This window comes from Hippocampus zosterae, chromosome 14, assembly GCF_025434085.1.
Source record: "Hippocampus zosterae strain Florida chromosome 14, ASM2543408v3, whole genome shotgun sequence".
Taxonomy (NCBI): Eukaryota; Metazoa; Chordata; class Actinopteri; order Syngnathiformes; family Syngnathidae; genus Hippocampus; species Hippocampus zosterae.
The window spans coordinates 8646319-8658903 of record NC_067464.1 but is presented as its reverse complement, the minus strand read 5'-3'; the positions used below and the strand labels follow the sequence as shown (position 1 = coordinate 8658903).

The 12585-nt window shown below is 42.6% G+C and overlaps 1 protein-coding gene across 7 annotated transcripts in view; it reads right to left on the bottom strand.

The window, feature by feature from the left end:
* The window catches only part of mnat1 (MNAT1 component of CDK activating kinase), a 35943-nt gene that overhangs the window by 11501 nt on the left and 11857 nt on the right, over nt 1-12585 (bottom strand). For 6 of the 7 annotated variants that reach the window (XR_007966660.1, XR_007966658.1, XR_007966659.1 and 3 more), the window contains 2 exons: nt 11152-11283; nt 3260-3381 (listed from right to left, as the gene is read on the bottom strand). Coding sequence is in view for 3 of the 7 variants with exons in the window: in XM_052085976.1 (XP_051941936.1) it covers nt 3260-3381; nt 11152-11283 (254 nt within the window). In the remaining 4 variants the exon portion in view is untranslated. The remainder of the gene's footprint in view (nt 1-3259; nt 3382-11151; nt 11284-12585) is intronic. The other variant, XM_052085977.1, reaches the window with a different exon arrangement.

The window sequence follows — 12585 nt, the reverse complement described above, 5'->3', positions numbered from 1 at the left end:
TTATCTAAAGATGAATGAGACATTAAAAAAAACGTGAGGTCCAGCTTTTATTTGAACTGTATTTAAATCTAGATATGTTTAACTTAGGACAGAGCATCTTTTTTTAAGCCACCCACTTTTGAAAAAAAAGTACAGGAACAGACATTTAAATTAACTTAAAATGAATAAGAAATTTGGTTGCAAAACTGTTAGTTTCAATAACTACATCGAGCCTGCAACCCAGTGACTTCACCAGGCCTTTAATCTAGCCTATTTTGTTTGTGGGTTTTTCTCCCATCAGTCTCCTCATGTTCTATTGGGCTAAGGTCCAGTTACTGACTGGGCCAGTCTCAGACCTTCCACTCCCCCCCCCCCCCCCCCGACAAAGTCCTTTGTTGTGTGGGTCCATGTATTTTGGGTTCGTGCCTTGTTGCATGATGAAGCTTCTTTCCGATTCTGTTCGATGCATTTCTCTGCAAATGGCCAGCCAAAATGGTTTCGTAGACTTGAGAATTCATTCTGCTGCTACCATCATGAGTTACATCATCAATAAAGACGACTGAGCTCGTTCTGGAAGCAGCCATGGAAGCCCAAGCCATGAGATTACTCCGCCATGCTTCACAGATGAGTTTGTGTGCTTTTGGATGAGAAGCAGATCTTTTCTTTTGCCGTACTTTGGCCTTTCCATCCATTTGGTTGAGGTTAATCTTGGTCTCATCGGTCCATAAAAGTTTATTTCCACAGCTTTTGTGGCTCCCTCTACTCCGTTGAAAAATGCAATCTGGCCTTCAGATTCTTTATGCCGATGAGTGGTTTGCATCTTGTTTGGCCTTTGTATTTCTTCTCGCCAAGTTTTCTTTGTACAGTAGATTGTGATACCGTCACCCCTGCCCTGTGAACGTTGGCAGTGATGTCATTGACTGTTGTCTTTGGGTGATTGTTCACACCCCTCGAAATGTTTCTGTCATCGCCGGCTTCTTCTCCTTGTACACCATCAGTCACGTCTTCCAATGTTTTGTTCACTTGCAAAGTGGGTGTCTTCAAACAAAGGTGCTCTGCCCTAAGTGTTTTTTTAAACACATCTGGACGTTAATACCATGAAATGACAGCTGGAATTCTGAACTTCTGTCTCCTAGTCATCTTTTCAGATGAAAACCACATTTCTTTGGGATGCATCAAAAACTAAGGAATGGACATTGCCGTTCCAATATTTTTGGTTGGGACTGCAGCTAATAAATATGCATACCCACTCGAAAGTGTCACGTGTTTTTTTTCACTTGACGACATTTTTTGGCATCACGGTTCATCTGACCGGGTCGGAGTTCCTCAATCAAGACCTTTTCGTGTCTGTGGCCGTTCCAGTGTCAGTCCACCTAGACGGACGCACAGACGCGCACATGTTCGCCGTCTAAACGATGCTGTGTTTCATATACGGTACATATCGATTAGCTTCGCTGAAAGAAGCATGGCCTCAGCATTTCACTGAATATACATCATGCAGCAACAGACATGCGACAGCTTTTCTTTTTGGACTCTCCAGTAATTCTGGAAAGAGCATGTTTCAGCTTTAGTCGTTGTGTTTCCCGGCAATTAAACAAGTTGACGTTGCTGTTAGACTGAAGGACAACCAAAATACAATATGCTGAAAGATGCATATCTCCGTCAAATGAAGGTTATTTTCAGGGCGAAGCAGTATTAAACACGGTCCACCTCCCCCATCTCCCCTAAAATATGACCTTGTTTTGATCCTGTCACCCAATAAAAACGGGCCACTCTCAATATGTGGGAGGGTTTTAGTAGCAGAGCCATTGCAGTGCAGACGGTCGGGCGCTGGGGATGACTGATGAATGACTTGCATTTGGTGAGGACTGGACCAGTGGCGTCGTGGATTGATTGGCCCCAAAGGGGGCTGTTGAGAGGGGGGGAGCACTTCCTGTGTGTGTTAATGGACGCTCCTGCAGAGGCACTGTGGCGGCTTGTGGGATGCGCTCCTTGGATAATTTGCTTTCAGTCTCGCCATTAATCAGAGGATAATCAGAAATGCTTCAGAGCGCTGGCAGAAATAGTTGAAAAGTGTATCACGATATACCTTAAGTATATCATATCAGTCGAGATTATATATATATATATATATATATATATATATATGAGAGAGAGAGAGAGAGAGAGAGAGAGAGAGAGAGAGAGAGAGAGAGAGAGAGAGAGTTGTTGGGTTTTTTTACTCTTCAAAATAAAGACCCGGAAGTAAAAAGCTGAATTTAGGGAATGTTGTTCTAAAATGGCAGTATAATATTTCACCTTACCGGTTTAGAGGAGTACACATCTCTCCAAATGTGTCTTCCTGCAGCGTTTCATTGAGTTCAATGGACGTTTATATTATTCAACTAACGGTGTCCAGCACCATATTGTGTTAAATGTTGGCCACGCTGCAGCCCTTGCAAGTTTTCTCATTTTTCCCCCAGATGCGTTTTTGAAGTTCTTCCTTGCCCTCCTGGGGGTTAACATCAGGGGATGTCGTTAATATTTGTCAACTGTGAGCATGTGAAGCCCTGTGAGACTTTTTGTGATGAAGGACTATAGACATACATCGGATTTGACTTGACTCAGAAAAATACCGTTCGAAATATCTGTTAATAAAATACACTTTCGTGCGCCATAATTTGCTCTTAGGTGCTTGTAATTGTGACACAAATCAAACATCATTCTGCAGCCTTGGCCTACAGCACACAGAATGCTGAGGTCGGGGGGTTGCAATATTATATTGAGTGCAATTTCTATTGATATTGATCAGGTATCTATCGCGCTATAAATTGAAATTGAATTGTTGACCGGGCCCTACATCCTAGCGACCTTCACCTTCACGTGCGTGCTTGAATCGCTAATTAATGCCTTGAATTTATGTAATTGCGGACTGGATGAATTTGACATCAATTTCATAGCCAATCAGAAAGAACACAACAAGTAAAATGGAAATAAGCTTCTCCAAGCAGGGACTTGAAAAATCTCATCAATGTGTGGGACTGAATTAGGAATTGCGGTACAACTGCAGCACATCATCACATTCGCACAGATTTTCGATTTGTATATACTTCAGCACTCAATGGGAACAAAAAAATTGTGTCGTGTAGATTAAAGCCAATTTCCAAATCACATACATTGTTTAATTTCAGTTAAGTTACGTGTCTACGGAATTCCCTGTGTTTCACAATTATTTTTCTTTTAAAACTTTGGCTACTATTCAACGAAATGAAAACGGTTTATATGTATGAAAAACTGTTACCCGAGTCTTCCCAGCTGCTCCAGCTCTGGTACCGGCGGTCCTGAGGTTTCAATTCGGAGGGGCTTGTAGTGGTAAAGCACTTCTTCTAACTTGGGCACAGCTTGCAGAGATACCGTCTGACGCTGGAATAAAGAGAAATAAAAGCAAGACGGGGAGAGAAAGACAAATAACCTTTTATGACTGGACAAGAATCATCTTTGGTATTGGTTTAAGCTGTCATTAATTCAATGCGGGACGCATATTCTATCCTGTCCCATCATTCTTCCAACATATACGCGCCTCCGCCAAAGACTAATGATATCAGCACTAATACTCAATGCTGATATTAGTGTTATTTTGTCATTTCGGGTCATGCATCCCAAAATGTTACAATTGTGCGGCAATATGATGAATCTGTTGTTTTGACCGCAACTAATAAAGTACTAAAAGTAATACCTCATTGCTCCGCGCATCAACTGGTCTCATTAATGAAAAAGCAGAGATCTGTCGAGCAGAGTACTTACCTTGTCGTTAAATCGTGCAGCCTCCAGATTACGGTACTCTATATGCTATACTGTGCAATGACAAAGATTTCAAATTCTAATTCTGATGACCGCTCTATGACTGCACCTGATCGTATGCAATAAAGACAAGAGGGGATACAGATACCAAAAGTAATTATGGAGCTCATTTCCCGGTAAAGTAGAGGAACAAAGAGAACAATTGATTCAAATTTGGTGCAATGATGAAATAAAAAGTTTCACAAATTAGGATTAGCTCAGTAATCAAACAAGAACGCTTTTACTACTCAAGGCCATTGCAGATTTGTTCGGATCATCATTCTTCCATCACAAGTACTACATCGTCGAACCCACTTTGTGTCCGCATGAACGTAAGCCGGCTCAGAAGAACAATCCGGGAATTGGAACGAGGATGCCTAACCAAACGGGGAACATAGCAGGGAAACTCAAAAGGACCAGAAAGACAAAGGAAGAGAGAAAGATGAGAATTTCGCTGAAGGCAGAATAAACAAGAGAGCTCAGAGGGGAGTTAATGAAAAGCAAACGAAATGAGTAACATGTGTCCCCGCGGCCTCACACACGCTTCAGCCTATACACAAGAAAAGCCACCTAAGCTCGACTGGAAATGACTAAATCACTAAGGATGCACATGGAGAGTGAATGCAGACTAACTGAGCCAAACACAACATCATTATTCTAAACAAACACACTTAATGTCTCGAGTTGTGGAAATCCATTAGAGTTAAGTCAACTACTGTTTAATGGTAGTAAAATACAACACTTATTTTGAATGGTTTCAATACACAGGAGCACCTCGACTCCAACGCTTTATTTAAATAATTTGACCAAGGATACATCTCCTAAATGACATTCTCATATCATGCACATCCTTTTTTTTAATGAGAATTGAGTTGACTAGAGTCTCCCACCTCTTGTATGTTGTGTATAAAAACAGATTTATCTGATTATTAAATACACCAACGACACAGGGTTGGCACTGAGTTCTGAAACTTCTTGGCCAAACTGTAAAAGCTCCTGGCTACACTTGATTGTAATTGGTCACAACATCATTAGTGTTTATGAGGGGTGGACCGTTTTTTTGTTGTTTTTTTTAAACTGTCCAAATCATTCGGTCTGACTGTTTTGCTATGGTGCGAATGTCTAGGGCGGAGCTAGAAATTTTCCGGCGGGGCGGCCATGGTGATAAAATGACTCATTGAGGGGTGGCAATAAGAAGCTCTGCCACGTGTCCGTCCCCCCCTCCCAATAAAATAGAATTCCAAATCATTTGTGTTATTGCAAATCGTCAGTATTGATGCAGCAGAGTTTTTGCATTGGAGAGATAACAGCTCACTGGAAATTGCCAAGGAGAAAAAGGACACCAGCATCCAATGTGGAGCCCTTTGTGAATAATTGCTGAATGCACATCTGTTTTTTACAAAGTTCAGTTCAAATTTCTCCCGATAAACTGTATTACAATTTTAAAAATGTCAACAGTCTCGTCTGCCCCTTTCACCTGGGGGTGCCGTTGATCTCCAATCCTATCCCATCATTCTTCCAACATATACGTGCCTCCGCCAAAGACTAATGAAACACAGACCTGCCAACTGAGGCCGAGCAACTTTGCCGCAAATTTGCACTCCCTCACTCTCTCATCTATCATCCGTCAAACTTTCAGCACTACTTATCTCCAATGTAACAGTCGACGCATGGGGCAATGGATGGGAGTTGGGAAGCAACGGAAGAAATGGAGCGGGAAAATCGATTCTTAAGTGACAGACGGAACAGCAAGCCTCCATTCTCGAGACCTTTCTGTTGCATTCCTTTGCAAGGTCGCCTAAATAAAAACAGGCTTAGCTTTAGCATTTTAGCTTTCTTGCTCAATATATTTGTGAAACAAGTGCTGTTAAGTCTTTCTTTATAACTTCACAGCCGTAAGTCGTGCAGGTTCCGGCTTATCGTAAGTATCACCTTAATTGTCAAATAAATACGTTTCAAACATTGGGTTATAACAGACGAGAAAGAGAGGAAGCCCACAGGCGTGTGTCTCAACTCTTTCGTTTCTATTCCCTGTACAGAGCAGGATATGCGGGTCCATTGATTCAACGGAATGAAAAAGCAGACGCTTAAGGTACGTTTATGAGGCACGCACTTGTAAAAATCGCCTTACTTCAAAAGGGCGAGAGATCCGCCTTTCAAACGACATTCCACACCGTCCGTCTTAAGCATACATTAAAAATAAGTGACACACACCATTCCGCAAACGACACTTAGAGACCAATCCTTTCACCATGACCATTGCAATTACCGTGACGGTTGAGGCAGATGGCTGCCCCACACTGTGCCGTGGTTGTCTCAGCTCCATTTTTTTTTCTTGTTGGACAGGCTAATTTCTTTCTTATTGGACATGCTAATTTTCTTCATGTTCCTTAGCCTGCTCCAAGTGCCTTTAGATAACTTTTGTTGTTGTGAGTCGTCACTGAATAGTGTTTGCCACCAATTTATTGTTGTTCATCCTTTGTAGCTGCCAGACTATGAGACAGAGAAACTTTCCAGCTCATTTCCTGTAACGGTCCTCATTCCCACAAAGCAAAGAAAATATAATGTCTTTGGTTTTAAGTATCTGCCCATACAGAGTCCCAATCCAAGACCTCGGCAATGTATACAGGAAAAAAAGAGCGTGTGTCAGATTTTTCACAAATGAATACGGATATATACATATTTCAATGATTATGTTTTGTATACAATACTGTACTGTATATTTACGTATATTAGATGCACCATTCCACCAAATCAGTGTCAATTGCGATTGGTAATACTCTCAAAATTAACTCAAAGTTCAACATTTTTACCTCTTTTTTTATTTTTAACACTAAATCTGATGCTACAGTTAATGAACATTTTAATGTGTAATTGGTTCATCTCAGAACCTTTTGCACTTAAATTCTTTGTGGGGGTTTTTTGCGTAGAATTAGCAAATACAGGCACCACAGCCCTGACTTTTACATTAATTGAATGTTAACTTTAAACAAAACATTTCAACGTACAGGAAGCTTTATGTATATGTATTAGACGAGTCAGAATCGCGCTCTCAGCTCACTCAACTCTTTGACGATGCCGTTTAGCGAGGAGGCTTCTTTCGATCAGGCAAGGCTGAATTATTAAGGAGCATCTTTCGGCAAACTCCAAAGAAGCAATGAAGAAAAACCCGCAGCGCTGCCTCTGCCTGAAGGAGAGCTGTGCGCAGCGGAGGAGAGAGGCGTATCTGTGGGTGTGTGGGTGTCACACTAACTGCATTGCTCCTAAATATTTTTTTTTTAAAAAGGGAACACTGTGAAACATAAATCTAAGTGACTACTGTTCTATTAGGCAAGATATTTGCATATGTGGATTATTTTGTACCTTTAATGTTTAAAAAATAATAAAACCCCGAATGGTTCGGGATATCCCTATAAGAAACATCGGTCATGCAGTTTATGACAGGATATGTGCGTAATAATTGAGATTTTAAAAATTAAGGTAAGACAAAATCATTTTTCATTTAAAAAAAAACAAAATACGGCAACAACAATGAACTTGACCGCATGAATATTTTGTTTTTCTTGCCCTTGCTATCACATCGGGTCAACAGTGTGGGATTGAATGTAGCAACATAATTAAAAGCTTTGAAAACAAATTCAGTTTCAATTCTGGTCAAAATTGAAATACAGGCTAATCTTCTATGTTGGTTGCTATCTCTATATCCGACCCAAGAGGAGTTAGTGTCTCACCAGCCATAAACCTCACCGCACGCCACAGCTTTGCAGGCTTTAATATTTTTGTCTGCATCGCGTACACACCACACAGAGCCCCTCTCCATTCATGCAAAATGGCATGCGATCTTCACGTAGCAAGTCGTGTAAAAGCTGGTCGCCCTTGCCTTACCTGTTTAAATATAACTTACTATATGACCAGAGGCAGCTGCCCCAGTGCAAAGCCCTTAAAGCTGACAAGTCCTTTTTCTGCCGTGGCGGGCTTGCCTGAGACACAGGCGAGTGTTGTTGAGGCCATCCTAAAGAGGGCCAAGCCAAGGAGAGGGGCAGAGGTGTGAATGCACACATGTGCCGGTGCCAATCACAACTGACAGTTCTCTTTGGCCCTTGACCTGACCCCTCGCAATCAAAAAGGCCTGTAGTGATCAATTGGAGTTCCGCTAATCCAACAAGTGAGAAAAAGTCACACACCCAAATTTTTTTTTAGATACATATACACAGTATATAATCTGTTATTTGTGATGACATTAAATAAATGGAAAAAGTAAATCACGGATTTGGTTTCCACCCCCTCCCCACCCTCCCCAAAAAATACAATTGAAGCTTTGGAGATACTGAATGGGGACTTGAAGGGGGTGGGGAGTATGTCACGCTAACCTCTCAGGCAGAACAGGTTGGGCCAGTCTGCCAGAGAAAAATCAAGCTCAGCTCGAGCTTACTCTGACGAGTCTCTCTGCCAATCAGAGGTCACCGTAGAGGACAATCAAACAAAGCAAAACAAACCTGACTGAAGAGTGTGTTCGTTTTTTGCACTTGTGTTTGTATTTTCCATACAGTTCAAGTTGAATTGAATAATGCCAGAGAGGACCCGGGGATATTTAAGTCAGCTACACATCTATGTTTAGGGATAAACTTGCCACCCACATTTGGCCAACTGTACATTTGAATTGTGCGTGTCCCTTGCCGCCTCCACCGGCGGCTTCGTCAACTATGTCAGCTGCTCTGTTGCCTGTGACAAGTGGATCAAGTCATAGTGGAGCGAGAACCTTTCATTTAAGATGCTGCTGAAAGCTGCTCTAGTCTCAAGCAATTCCCCATCGGTCAAACACTTTAAGGAATGGGACAAAGCAGCCGAGGATGATTCCGGGATCGCAAATACACACGCCAAGAGAGAACAAACACTTGACACTGCTTTCCTGAACAAAAACAAAAGGCAAAACCTTTAACCAATCCGAGACTAGGCGTTATAATTTGCTCGTTGCACAAACCTGTCATTTATCTGTTAATGATCATGAATTCATGTCCGTAAGCAAGTGGCAAGAGAGGTGACTTGTCATTGCTTGGCACCGAGACCGGCTTAATGTGTCAGACAAAAACAAGCAGCGTGTTTAAACAGCGACAAGCTAACTGCCTCCCTTTAAGTAATTCTCTTTTGATATCAGCGAGCAAGTGATTCTTCAAAGGATGTTTACTCAGACAAGGCACGGTTGTGTGCTTGGCTTTCTTCAATAGCACCAGTACAAAGTGGCGGATTAGCGCGCGATTTTCAAGCCATTCCTGAGGCAAGACCGGGCACATCCCGAGCCTCACAACGCACCTGGGCCCGGGCAACTTGACATTTGGATGCTTTCCCTTCATCAAGCATCCATTTGACAGCTTTCTGACTCAACCGGAATAGTCGTCCGACATTGGCGTCCCAGAGTAAAGAGCAGGCTTATATGTTTGCTAGCACGTTCCCAGTCAACAACATGACGCAGCTGCTGCATTCGATGAGACACGAGAGCAGTCTTTATTTAAAGACTGGAGCCTCCGCATCTTGACGTTCCTCGGATTGGCGGGCTCAACCACCGGCAAATATGCCATTCCACCAGTGACAGCTCACCTTGGCCCGAGAGAGCAGGCAGGCTAAAGTGTTGCATGCGTCGGGGTTAGTGATGATCACCGACTTGTGGGTGACAGATGAACTCACACATCAACACGGTCGATAAAATTAGAGGCCATAAAGTCAACCAACTGTTCATTCATCTCGATCACGGTTTGCTTTCTCCTGAGGCTAAACATCCCATTTGGCCGAAAATACAACTTTATATTTTTCAAAAACAAACTGATTGATGATCAGGGCAAACAACAACATTTAGGATGGCAGCAAGCGGAGATTGTTCCAGGGTCAAACAATTTGCACTCTGATCAACCAACACTAAATGGAACACTTTTGTCGGCATTTTGTTTTATCATCAACACATTATTCACAGAGAATGTTAAAATAGATCGAAATCGTACACTTGTTGCGTAGTAGGTTAATATAAGAGTAGAATATCTCATTTGGGGTTTTGAGGACAATGATCTGTTTTGGTCAAAAGGATCCACAATGCCAACGCTGCCAAAAGGCCTGAATAAAAAGCAGTGATTTGCATGCCGGACCAGTGACATGTTTATGCGTTTATCAAACGGACAAAGATACGATTTTAAGTTTTTGAATTGGAAATTTGGATTTTTGGAGTCCACCCAAGATGAAAGGGTTCCTTTGCCCAAGCGTCCCACCGACTGTATAGTTTTGATACATTTGTCTACGTAGTTTTCACAGATGCCTTTTGCAAAACTAAAACACTGCATGGACAAGAGTCTCACTAACTAGAACATGTACCGCATTTAATTGGTAGGAGTGTAATGACCAGGTGTCCTATGGTTACTTATGCCAAAGAGTTTATATTTCCAAGCACTAATTGGCATCACTCTGGGTGCTTTCTTGACAGACGGGCTTTGCTGATGAGTTTCCTCCAACTCAAACTCATCTTGGAACAAGGGACCGCAACCTAGCAGCTAAATGAATTCCAGCAAGCTGCAAGAATTTGCCAGTCTGTGCTGAAATTTCACCAAGTCAAACACAAGTCATGCTTTTGGACTCCGAGGTGAAGGAAAATTCAAACCCACATGTTCTCCCGACTTGCAGCTGAGCGAAGCATATGTATGCGGAGGGCTTAGGGACGGTAGAGTGAAAATAAATGAAGGGGTGGGAGGGTGGGGGGTGCAACCGCAGAAGAAACCAAGAGCAGCGTAAGATCGCCGTTTCTCTCGCCATCAGCAAGTTTAATTTTGCGGCGATAGAAAAAGAAAGTGCAACCCGTGGGCACTTTTTGATCTGGATGATGAAGAACAACCATGGTTGAAGAGTCAATCAAGGAAAGGAGAACTTGAGGCAAGAGAGGATTTGGCAGGAGCTTACAGGTGACGACCTTGCGGATATTTCTCCAATGCATCACTGAACTGTGGGAATGGAAGCACTCCTCATGAGGGTTGTTGGGGAGGGGTTCAGGTGATGACACAGCGTTTCTCATCACAGTAAAATGAAAACAAATGACTGGAAACTAGAATAGCAGCAAAATGAAATGGAAGGTCTCTGCAGGCATGGAAAGCTTAAGAGGGTCCGGAGTCAAACCGTCTCTCTCTCTCTCTCTTAGGGCCCCGGTTCAAGCTCAGAGCAATGTGATGACATGACAAACGGAGTCAGGACCTTTTTCTTACGGCAAAGGTGAAGCCGAAATAAGGAGGAAAAAACTCCCCGAGCTTTTTGGTCCAACATGAGATTTAATCTGAAATGTTGTTCACTAAAAGTAAAACACAGAAAAAGTGTCCCACTCACCATCTGGATTCCTGTTGAAAAGTGATTGGTGGCTTTGACCGTGTGTTTCTGCTGCTCGATCTCCGTCTCCAGCTGGGAAACGCGGGCCTTGTGTTTGGCAAGCAAGAGGTAGGCAGGAAGCTGAGATTTTTCCTGAGAAAACAAATAGTTTTGCATCAAAGGCGCTGCACCGACTCGAATGCAAGAAGCTACAAGGTCGAGCCTCAGAGTGAGGTGTTGTCTGGTCCAGTATAAGAACCAAAACTCGCACATGTACTTCACTGATGAGTTTGAAGATTTTTGATGGTTCGGCAGGACATGCAAGGAGACATTTGTGTTTTAGGATAATCCCCCAAAATGTGTTTAATAGCTTCCGGTGATGACATGTCCTGGGGTCTCCGTCAAGGTTATCGCCACTGTGGTTAGTGTCCTATTTTCAGGCCACAATTTGGGAAATAAGACGTTCAAACATCCAAGGATGTTCCCATTATATATTTGTCAGAATTCTCATATTAATAATGGCATGAAATTAAATGTTATTTTCTAGTTTATAAAAGCATATTTTTTGATTTACCCAAAACTAATCAAATTAAATTACATTACATTTAAATTTATTTATTTTATGCCATCGCAATTTTGTCAACTCCTGTTCAATTTGAAGAACACACGTTCTGCTATCCGTACGAAGGGTCACAGGCAACGCCGCAAGATCAAACACACATACGCGTGGATTGAATCCAGTTTTGCGTTTGGCAGCAATGTCAATGTACCGTGGACTATACAATTGAACGTGTTCAGAGGCTTATATCTCTGTCAAATCTCATCAGATCTGGTTCTAATTATGTTGTGCTTATGTGGGATTTTAGCACATTTTGTGGCTTTGGATCAAGACCGCTGGATCTGAATGTAGTGCTGCCTGTCTTAGGATCGTAGATCTTGTTAAAAAAAAATAGACTGATTTTGGCAGAGCTCCTGCCTCCCTGTGTGGAGTTTGCATGTTCCTCCTGGGTCTGTGTGGGTTTTCTCCGGGTACTCCGGTTTCCTCCCACATTCCAAAAACATGCATGGCAGGCTGATTGAACACTCTAAATTGTCCCTGGGTGTGAGTGTGAGCGTGGATGGTTGTTTGTCTCTGTGTGTCCTGCGATTGGCTGGCAACCGGTTCAGGGTGTCCCCCGCTTACTGCCCGAAGACAGCTGAGATAGGCTCTAGCACACCCGAATCTCTCGTGAGCATAAGCGGGATTAGAAAATGGATGGATGGATGGATCTACTTTTACCCAAGATTGGGTCAATTATTTTGATGTAGCAGATTGATTTGAAGATTGACTATGAGCGTGGGCAACAAAAGGCTCGAGGACCCCCCGTGACCCTTGTGAGGATAAGCGGATCGGAAAATGGATGGGTGGATGGATAATTGTGTTCTTTCAAAATAGCCACACCTGACCACGAATGA